General features: G+C 59.7%; 1 protein-coding gene across 1 annotated transcript; it reads left to right on the top strand.

Annotated features, from left to right (window-relative positions):
* Window positions 1-118: 118 nt before the first annotated feature.
* Window positions 119-3635, top strand: LOC103583450 (protein naked cuticle homolog 2-like; the record flags this gene model as incomplete). The annotated part of the gene is made up of 3 exons (XM_008564759.1): window positions 119-203; window positions 758-885; window positions 1971-3635. Coding segments are annotated over 3 exons (794 nt in total), but the record flags the coding sequence as incomplete, so codon positions are not given.
* Window positions 3636-11093: the final 7458 nt, after the last annotated feature.

The raw sequence follows: 11093 nt of genomic DNA, 5'->3' as shown, positions 1-11093 counted from the left end.
GAGTGGGTGGGTGCCTGAGTGAGTGAGTGGCTGGGTGGGCTGGTGAGTGGGTGAGGGCGGTAGTGGGTGAGTGAGCGTAGGAGGGGACGAGTGAGTGGACACAGGTCCCCTCTTCCAGACCGGGATCCCGCCCGCTACAGGACAGAGGGTGAGCAGGCTGAGGACCCGCGGGTGGCCGACAGGAGGCTGTCTGCCCACATCAGGTGAGGGGCTGGGGCCATGGGGCTCCTTAGACCAGTTTCCTGCAGACCTGCCAGGACAGGGTGAGGACCCCCAGCTCAGGCTGTGCCCGGCGGCCAGCGCCCTGGCTGAGCTGAGCCCTGAGTGTCTGAGAGAAGGGGTGAAGCGTTGACAGGCGGTACCAGGGGACCATGATGCCCTCAGCCCAGGCTTACTCTGGTGCCCTGTGGTTCTACTCATGGTTTTGGAGGTGGCAGATGTGGGGGTGACTGGGCAGTGGTCACAGAGTGGTGACCAGAGGACACCACAGTGTGTGCTGCTCAGCCAAGCATCTCCACCTCTTGGAGGCAGGGGCCCTGGGATGCCGGTTGCAGACCTCATTTATCTAGATGACACTCGGCCGTGTCAGGATCCAATCGTCCGTACTTTCTCCTGCTCTGCCCCAGCAGTTGGTGCTGGCTGGAGCACCCCCACCCCGAGACCCCCGTACCCCCTGCAGCAAGCACCCCCTCATCTGAGGAGAGCCTGCTCTGGCACAGTGGGTGGTCAGGCCCCTGCTCCTCTGTGCTCCCCGCAGGAGGCCCAATGGCGACCCCCCACCCTGCTCGGTGCAGGGGCCCTACTGCGTGGATGAGAACACGGAGCGAAGAAACCACTACCTGGACCTCGCCGGGATCGAGAACTACACGTCCAAATTCGGCCCCGGTAGGTACTGGAGGCCACCGCAGGCACAAGGCCCGGGGCAGCTCTGGAGCTCCTGCAGCGTTGAGCCCCAGAGGGCACCCCGGCACCCTCGTCATTCACATGCCCAGAGGTGGACCCGGGTCTCGCCCCCGTTGCCGGTGCCTCCCGAAAGCAAGGTGGCCCCGTCTAGGCGTGTGTGCATGGGGTGTGCCTGCCCCGGGTGAGAAATGGCATTTTTGGAGGGGCTCGCCCGCCCGCTTGTTCAGATGAGGCTCTGTCCTGTAGTGTGTCGGGCATGGCCAGCCCAGCGCCTGCAGCCCAACCCCACCCCCAAAGCCCGGCCCATGCCCCAGGGGCTGGGCCAAGTCCCCTCTTCACCCCCCTTTAGCAGTCCCTGAGGGGCAGGAGAGGTCAGCCTGAGCAATTCAAACGTTTAAAAAATATCTGAAAGAAGCTCTTTCCAGTCTGGACCAAAGGCTTGGGGCAAAGGGCACAGGTGGCTAAACTGTCCCTTCAGCTGGACGCAGCTGATTGCCATCACCAGCGGGCTGGGTGGGCTGCCTGGAGACCTGCCTCCTCAGTCTTGCTCTGCACCGGGTGGCTCCGGAGGGCTTCACTCATTTGGTGGAGATGGCAGCCGGGTCCTCCTGGAAGACTGTCATACAGGAGGCATTCGGGGAAGCGGGTTCGGGCCGCCTTCTTGGAGCATTTCCTGATGTAAGGCAGCTTTCCGCCCCAGGTCCGGGCAGGGTTTGGGCTGTGCCAGGAGAGAAGCTCCATTCACAGCACCCCCAGTGGGGACCTGGGGGGGTCTGACTTCCAGGGGAGCCAGGCAGGGCCGGGCTGCAGGTTTTGCAAGGTGGCCAGGCCCCTTTCCTGAGGCCCAGATGTTGGGCTCCCTACCCTGATGTTGCTTTGGGGCATGTGGCCATCTGACTGCAGACCCAGCTGAGTCCAGCCTCAGGTGGGGATGCTGTGGTGCAGTCCTTCCCCCAGTAGCCCTGGGTCAGACGCCATGTTTGAGAAGAGGAGACAGACAGAAACCTAGCTCCCGGGTCCCGGACCCTGCACCCCAGGGCCTCACGCTCCGTGTCCTGTCTCTGTAGGGTCCCCACCAGCGCAGGCCAAGCAGGAGCACCACAGCAGGGCCTCGCATCTCCAGACCAGGTCGCGCTCCCAGGAGTCGGACGCCCACGCCGTGCATCAGCGCAGGTCCCAGGTGCTGGCTGAGCACACCGTGCTGGCTGCGGAGCCTGCTGCCCGGGCCCTGGACATGCAGCCCCGGCTGAAGGGGCAGGAGAAGCAGTTCCTCAAGTCCCCCAAGGGCTCAGGGAAGCCGCCTGGGGTGCCGGGCAGCAGCAAGCCAGGGAAAGCCTTCAGCTACCACCTGCCGACTGGCCCACTGCCCCCTGCCCCTCAGGATAGCCACCATCTCCCGCAGCCCCCACCACAGCCCCCGCTGCAGCCCTACGGACACAAGCGGTACCGGCAGAAGGGGAGGGATGGCCACTCGCCACTCAAGGCCATGCACGGCCAGCCTGCTGTCGTGGAGCACGAGCTGGTGCGGGACCTGCCGCCCATGCTGGCAGGCGAGGGCTGCGCGGTGCCCGTGCTGCAGCGGCACGAACACCACCACCACCACGAACACCACCACCACCACCACCACCACCACTTCCACCCGGCCTAGTGCCGCTGCCCGCATGCCCGGTGACAGCACACCGTGGCCCGCGCACTCTGGGGCGGGTGCAGCGCGCTCGGTGTTGGCGTGAGCTGCTGTCCCCAGCCCGGCATCCGGCTCCAGGTCCCAGGTGTGGGCGTGGCGGAGGTGGACCGGGCCCATCCCTCCTGCTTTCCTCTCTTCGATGCCACGTGCAGACAAGACACTTGACCCCCTGACATTTCCAGATATAAAGCTCTTCTCTGTAACCCATAAAAACCATACATAGGTGTAGAAAAATACACTCGTATCTGCTTTCGTTTATGATCCCAAAATGAGGCCCCGAGCACTACAGGGAATCTCTGCTCGGGCGCTCTTGGTGGCCCTCACGGTGCTTCCAACCGGGGCTGCTGGGGACTGTTCCTGCTGAAGGGGGTGGCGAGGCCGGGAGAGGGCGGGGAAGCCGCAGCCTTTTGTGTCACCTGCTTGCGATGAGGTCAAGGTGGGTCTGGGGAGCAGCTGTTCCTTGGTGTGCCGTGTCTTCAGTCCCCTGCACGACGCCGGGCACAGATCAGAGTGGACGGAGGGTGGCTTCGATCACTGTCAAGAAATGCAAAGGTCAGGCCGCTGAGAGCAGAAAAGGGGGTGGGGAGGTGGGCGGGCTGGCGCACGTGGGCACCTGAGGCTGCTCCAGTCTCTGGTGCCACCAGCATCCCGGGTGGACACAGGCAGGAGCTGGTGGGGCTGAGTGAACACACGGAAGCTTGACAGGAGGCAGGAGTCTCATCCTCAGCTATGGAAGCAAAACACGGGTGGACTCATGTCTGAACAGTCCTGTTCCTCGTGGTACAGCTGCCACATTTCACCTCCGGGAAGAGTAGAAAAGGGTGCAGACCAATGGGCCTGCACTGGGTTCATGTGGTTCCACCGAGGCAGGGAACAGCCCAGGCTCTGTCTTCCGAGCCAAGCAAGTACAGCTTTCTGGCAATGTGTGAGTTTGTGCAGGTGATTTTCCGTTTTCCCTCTTGGCACTGTTTTTAAGGATACAGCAAAATAATGTCAACTGGTAATTGAGGTTTTTTCTAGGCATAATAAAAATCTATTCATTTTGCAATATGTCATACCTTATTAAAACACTTCAAAGAGTTATGGTCAGTCCACCCCGCCAGCGTGTGGCCCAGGTGCAGAGCAGGCAGCACCTGCTCTCTGGTCCTGGCGGGCACGTGAGCGTGGAGGGAGTCGTCTGTGTCCGTTTGCACACGTACAGGAGGAAGGTTAACACACGTGCAGGCGTGCACAGCTCCTTACTTATGGTATGTTTCTCTTCCACTTTACTGCTCTGAGAAAATTCAAAAACAAAACACTAAACCCAAAATTCAGTTCATAACAGAACACCAGGCAGCACTGTCCTGGGCATGTGGACGCAGTTTTATGTAGAGATGTTGGGCTCTTTGTGAATAAGACTGTCTGGACAAGCCATCGCCACATGTGACACTTTACCGTCCTCCTCAGACATCACACCCATGCTCATGACTCTTTTAAAAATCCCTCGAGATGTCTGAATGACTGTGCCTCCCCTGTGAGCTGAGGCCAATGTGCACGGGGAGAACTGAGGGCTTTGGGGTGCCTGAGGCTGGAGCTCGAACGTTTCCCAGCATCTCAGACCTGCAGACATGGAGCCTGTCCACGCCAGTGTGCCTGGCTGGCCCAGTGGCCGTAACCGTGTTCCCTTTGTGTGGCACACTCTGGGCACCACACACTAGGAAGGGCTCAGAGTCCTAGCACAGCACCCCCACACCCCTGCATCAGGATTTCTGCAGAAAAGCTCGCTGCTACGAGTCAAATGTGTCCCCATAGAGTTCACGGGTTGGCAATTTAACCCCCACTTGTGACAGGGTTAAGAGGCTGGGAAATTCAAGTTTTGCGATTCAAAGGCGGGGCCTTTGATTGTGAGGACTGTGCCCTCACGAATGCGTTGATGCGTTCACGGGGTGACGGACTCGATTCTGGTGGCTTTAGGAGAGCGCGTAAGCAGGTGAGCTGTCGCTCAACCCAGTCGTGCCATGTGACACGCCACGTGGCTGTAAAGCCACCGCCAGGAAGAAGGCCCTGACCGGATGTGTTCCCTGGACCTTGGACTTCCCAACCTCCAAACTGTAAGAAGTCAACTTCATTTCTTTACAAATGCCCAGTTTCAGGTATTTTGTTATAAGCAACAGAAATGGACTCGTGCCCCTGCACTGGGATTTCTGCAGAAGAGCTGGGCATTGCTGCTCTCTGCACCGTTCCTCGGTGTGCGTGTCCTTGTGCCTGCACCGTTGTGGAGGGGACCTTATTTATTTAGTCCCAGTGGACCTGTCAGACCCCGAGTGACGTCACAGACGGATGTACCCGTACGCCCCTCAGGTCAGGGCTCAGCTGACCAGCTGGGAAAGGAGAAACCGAGGAGGCCCGAACTTCAGCCTTGTTTGACTCTAGGCCCTGGTTCTTAAAAACAAAAACTAAGTGCAGGTGAAACACCAGCGGACACCAAGCAGAACCTGAGCATGCCTGCGGCTGCGTGAACCCTGTAAGCAGACACAAGCCCAGCCTCATTCCCCAATGCTAGCTGCAGGGCGCTGCCTCAGACGCAGGGCCCTTGGTCCAGAGAGGGACAGAGAAATGTTTGAAAAAACAGGTCTTTTATGTGCACAAAAAGTGAGCCAGTATTGACATGGACACACAGCAACGTGCCTGTCGCCAGTTGCGATGCAGTAGCCTTGACAGGCTGGGGGTTACAGCCTCACAAGTCAGGGGAGTTTGGCACCAACCTGGGAGAAGGGCCGTGCAGTGCCGCAGATGGAGGCAGAGGCAGGAGACTTGGCTCCTCGGGACACTTAGGGGCTGTGTCCAGACTGCTATTGAGGCAGCTCCTGCCCGCTGGCCCCAGCAGGAAATCAGAGGCTCTGACACCCAGTCTCCCACCGTGCCAGGTGCCAGGAAGGCCTCAGCGAAGACCTGGTGGTGATGGGGCATGACAGGAGAGATGCCCTTTGTGACAGAAAGAGATCTGTTATTTGTTTGTTGTGTGAGTGTAGATTCCGGCTGTTGGATGACCTCATACCTGCACCTATCTGTATCTCACATTCTTAGTACTTTCCAGAAAGTACGTTACCAAACAACACCACTAGTGAGTGACTGAAGGCAATCCCCAGTGACACCCGTCGTCAATAGGCAAGGTTGGGTCAAAGCAGGGGGACGCAGCCCCCTAGGGCAGAAAGGGGACCCCCGGAAAGTGCCAGACCTACAGCAACAGAGCCCAGTGGGCCAGACACCCTGCAGCCCACCCACCAGGAGGGAGGCGCCTGCCCTGCCCACGGCGGGGGTGAGTACCCACCTGTGGGGTGTGAGTCCTGAGTGGAAGCTGGGAGGCAGCAGCATCGCGCCTCGACAGAGGTGAGTTCCAGTGACTCTGGACTTCTGTGGAGACGGTGTGCAACCCCTGTGCTGTCTCTCGGCAGAAGCCACTGCTATGACCACGGCCAACCACGACGTGACTTGCTTTAGTGGCCACGTTCCCAACCCTGCTGACGCTCACTTCCAGGCACTGCTGTACGATGAGATGTTTTTAATAAGTCTCCGTTGACATTATGAGACAAAAACCTCGCTGTGCGTTCCCTTAGCTACTCCGTTTCTTCCAGGGGCGAGGGTGGCACCCCAGGCCTCTTCCTAGAGGCTAAGCGCGTCTCCGTCACTTCGTCCCGCCTTTGTGTGCTGTCCCTCTCTGCTGGTGCCACGCTGTATGGAGGCTCTGCTGGCGCTCCCCGTGGTCACGGGTTGTCTCCACACCCGTCGGGGTCCGATTGGCCGTGAAGCGCCGAGGTGGCTGGTGCAGGAGCGGCCACGGCGAGCTTCCTCTGCCAGGCCGGCTGTGCCATGCCAGCTTCAGCATTTCCTCCGAGCCTGAGCCTTCCACTGACGTGGGCCACTGCGGAGCCTTGTGCCTCCAGGCAGAGCCTCGTCCCAGGCCACTGACCCAAGTCGCCTCCAGCCTGCAGCCCAGGTTGGGGGCAGAGCTCAGAGGGACAGTGCTAAGCACTTGGTCCCACACCCTGGAGCCTGACCAGGCCTTGCACCTGGTGCCCGAGTCCAGCTGGCTGCCTCCTAGGAGCCTGTCCTCCCTGGTGGTCACAGGCAGTCCTTGAGTCCCCACCCCACACCCCCCATGCCCTGCTGGCCTCTCCTCCAAATGCCCGGAGTCCCCAACCATCTCTCCTCACCTCCCAGCTGGCTCCCGCCACCCACACCAGAGGCAGAACTTCCTGCTGCTCCAAGAATAAGCGGCACGTCCCAACCAGGTGCTGCCCCCGCCCTCAGCGAGTGCCCCTCACAGGTGCCACCTCCACGCTCAGGGCCCAGCTGCGGGCCCTCCATGCACGGTCCTCAGTGCCTGGAAGGGCCACTCCGCTCCGACGCTCTCCTCTCAGGCAGCACAGCCTTGGTCGCCTGATCACGGCTCCCTCCACACTCACAGGGCCGTGGACACTGTCACACCCCACCAGCTGGCCTATCTGTGCTGCAGGTGGACGGGGTCACAGCGGACGGCTGCCATGAAAGACCTTCAGTCCAGGGACAGTGTCAGGGGCACAATCACCACAGGGGCCGGGATCCCTCCAAGTTGGGGGCTTCTGGCGGGACCGACTGCCCCTTCCTCCTGAGTTTTTCTCGTGTGTTCCCTGGAGCACACGCACGTGTGTGCGGTAGGGATGGGAGCGTGGAGAGACGTCTGTGGTTTTATGAGTTTGGGAAACAGCACCTTGAGGCTCTTCCTCTCAGCGTGAGCGGCGCTCACTGAACCGCGTCTAACAGGCGGTTAACACACTCGGTTAACACACACGGTTAACACACTCACACACTGAGCGTGAAGGCGCGAGGCCTCTGTGCTGGGCCTGACCACAACGCCTGCACTTGCTCGGCCACAGAACACCATGGTGGGTGCCCGCGGGTGTGTGGCCAAGCCCTTCCCTCCAGTCTCTGTCTGCTTTTCTCACGGGGCCAACAAGCTCTGCCCACCTGGGTCCCCCTGTGTGAAGGAGTGGACACCCAGGGCACAGCCGGCACTGACCCACCAGGGGACCGAGGACAGGTCTGCTCTCACGGTCACTCTCCAACAGCGCAAGAGCCAGAGCCCGTCCCATGTCCACCGCATGCAAGGCACCACCCAGTGATCGGCTGCAGCGCACAGCTGTGTCCCAGCGTGCTCAAGACTTGTGCAGGCTTCCCCACGACCAACTTCAGGGCACCCTCCACCCTGTCCCACCTGCTAACCACCGGTCCGCCTCCACCGACTTGCCTGTTCTGGACATTTCACATAAATGGAATCCTGCGGTAAGAGACTGCAATAAGGCTGATTTCACAGAGCGCTGTTTCAAGTCCGTCCCTGCTGCGGCACGTGTCAGAGCCTCCTTAAGACTGAAGAGCCGTCCACTGCACGGCTGTGCACACCCGCTCTGCACTCTAACTAGAGGACGGACACTTGGGGGTTCCCACATTGTGGCCACTGTGAGCGGCACTATGGACACATGTGTACACGTCTCTGTGGCCAGGTCTCTCCTGGCTGCACACCTGGGCATGGGATTGCTGGGCTGCTGTCCCCAGCATGGCCGCACCAGGCTGTGTCCCACCCGCACTGCTCTGGATCCGGCTCTGAGTCCTCATGCCTGCTGTTCCCCGTGCTTCTGGCTGCAGCCATGCAGCAGGGTGAAGGGGCATCGCATGGTGGGTCTGCACCTTAGAATACGCTGTCCTCTCTCCTGAATTTCTGGTGCTTCCAACCTTGCACAAATCACAGACTGTGTCGCCTCAAACAGCAACGTCAAGTGTGCAGCCACCGTGCTGCAAAGCTGAACACAGAGGCACAGGACAGTTCTCCTTCAATCATGTGAGTGACTTTTAACTTCTCTTGGCCAATTCTCATGATAATTCTTTAGCCATCTGTTTGGTTTGGCTGATCAGACCCGAAATAAACACCACCAAGAGACAGGAGGGACAGGTGCATTTTCTCCAACTGTTTAATTTTAATGCTGAATGAGACATACAAGATTCTTCAAAATACTCAGATTTTATGGGATTTCATTCTTCTACTAACAAAATCACACCAACATAGGAATCTACAAAAGTGAAATCAGTGTTAAATGGCTGTAGCTACAGCGACGCAGGGAGGCTGGTGCTCACACAGTGGGGCAGGCCTGGGCAGGGCCTGCACACAGCAGACCCGCAGCATCCTGCACGACCTGGGAGAAGTGTCCCATTACACGGGGGTATCTTCCAGCCGCTGACCGACATACCACTTATGCCTCTAGGCTGCTCTGCTCCAGATGCAAGGCCTCGGAGGTCTCCTGGCCCTGCCCGGACATGGGAGTGACTTTTGCTGCGGAACTCAGCACCTACCAAGATGGGCAGAAAATACAGAAACCTCTGAGCCCCACTGTGCTTCTGGGACACGCTCTGGCCAGTGGTCACCACAGCAAGCTGGCCCTCTGTGCTGCCCGACAGCTCCTCAGAAATGCCTAGAAGCACAAGCTTAGCGTCTGTTCTCATCTGAACTGAGCGGACGCAGGAGATTCTCTTGCAAATCCATGGAGACCAGAGCCGGCCATGGGCCTGACATGTGCGGCCTCTTGCATAGAGCAATCTCTCTATAGGCAACTTAACTACCATGCAAACTCCCCCAGGGTGTTTAAATAAATAAATAAGCCATACAGAAGGTGAGGCACAAGTCACAGCCATAACCTGCGAACATGGTCACAGCCTATAAAACAGAAGGAGCCTATAAAACATGGCAAAGTGCCAATGTGACCTCAATGCAAGGCACACGCCCGTGGCAGAGGACACACGGGACCCGGACAGACACACTCGGTGCCCGCGGCTGAGGCTACATTTCCCTCCCTGGAGTGTGAGGGGTAGGCACGGCATCTGCACGTGGCACCCTGGGCTCCGGCACATTCAGCAATCCGGGATACCCTGTCAGTGCTTATGAAAAGTGACTGGTTTTCAGTGGCAAAAGGAGCTGCAGACACAGCCTGGGCCTGGCAGAGCCCCTCTGGGCAGCTTCGCAGAGTGTAAACCTAGACTAGCACATGACCGCCATGTACCCACACGGCCACCTGACATGATCCGCCCGTATTCCCCAAATCCTGGGCTTCCTTTCCGGAAGGCCGCAGCCCGTGCCTCTGCTTATGAAGCGTGGGTCAATCGACGGGCCAGACGGCCCCACGCAGGCAGGCGCGCCGACCTCAGGCGTGCACAGAGTCCTTCCCCTCACAGCGTCAATTTACAGAAACAAAGACACTCAAAGGAACAACGACAGACTGGGAGGCTGTCCGAGGAACCCGCAGGGAACCTGGAGCCACAGGCTGACGCTTCAGCCATGCAGCTTCAGTACCCATGTGCTCCCGTGAACGTTCTGGAAGGGTAGAAATGAACGTGACCGCTGCAGACCAGGCAGGTCCAGCCGAGGAGAAGCAATTCTAGAATCTGAAGGCTGAAGGTGTGGCCACTGCTCCTGGTCACCCGGGGCAGCAGCCTCTCCCCCGGCCACGAGGAAACCGTTCCAGCCCCACGCTGGCTCTCTGCTGTGGTGTGGGGCCATCTGGATGCCTTCAGTCGGGAGAGGACAGCCCCAGGTGACAGGCTGGGAAGCGCTGAGCGGCAGGCGCGTCTGTGTCCGTCCCCTCCAGTCCGAGCCTGGCCACAGGCTGCCGGCAGCGTCCGCGCCCGTCCCAGTGCCTGCCGATGCTGTGAGCTTTAGGAGTAGATGGTGATCACCTCCCGGCCACTGCCCCTGACCAGGAGGACTCTGTTCAGCCCCTCGGTCAAGACCTCGAGAAACTCCATGTCTGGGGTTGACAGAGTTAAGGCCACAGCTGACCTCCCCTGGGCACATGCTGCTGAAATCGTGAGGGGAGTGAGGTTTTCCTCACAACATGGTCCAAGCGTGTCCACTGAAATCCCTGGGGCTGCTCCTGAACCCTGAGTAGCAAACCTGCCAGCTCAAGCACCCACAGCACCGTCTTGGAGGATCCCGAAACAGGCTTCGGTCTGAGGAAGACATGCATGCACGGGAAGGAAAAGCCAGACCCCTCCGGCTGGCGCGTGTGGCCACCGCAGGCCTAACACTCTCAGGTCCTATAACAGGCTGGGGCCTCCACCCAGAACTTGGCTTGAGGCGCAGGTGTGCTCACAGCAGCCTGTCAGGGTCCCTCCCACCCTCGCCAAAGGCTAAAGGACAGGGGCTTCCAGCCCTTGGCGACCTGGACCCTGAGTCTCTGTCCTCGCTGACCACACGGTTCTCTGCGTTCCCTGAGGCAGGCAGAGCGTGCTCTCCGACCGTGGCCAGGCTGCTTCTCAGAGTGCTCTGCCAGCCCCCAAGGGAGGGTCCCACCCGAGTAAGTTGGGGATGCTTCAGATTGTGCCCGCTGGCACACAGAGGCGCTCAGGCACTGTGGGCTGGAGGCCTGCCCTCCTTGCCCACCCCACAGCCCCCTCTCCAGGGAGACTTGAAACCATGAGCAGAACTAGTCCCAGAGGCCAG

Source organism: Galeopterus variegatus, unplaced genomic scaffold (genome assembly GCF_000696425.1).
Source record: "Galeopterus variegatus unplaced genomic scaffold, G_variegatus-3.0.2 Scaffold23173, whole genome shotgun sequence".
Classification (NCBI taxonomy): Eukaryota; Metazoa; Chordata; class Mammalia; order Dermoptera; family Cynocephalidae; genus Galeopterus; species Galeopterus variegatus.
This window is presented reverse-complemented; position numbering and strand designations above follow the sequence as displayed.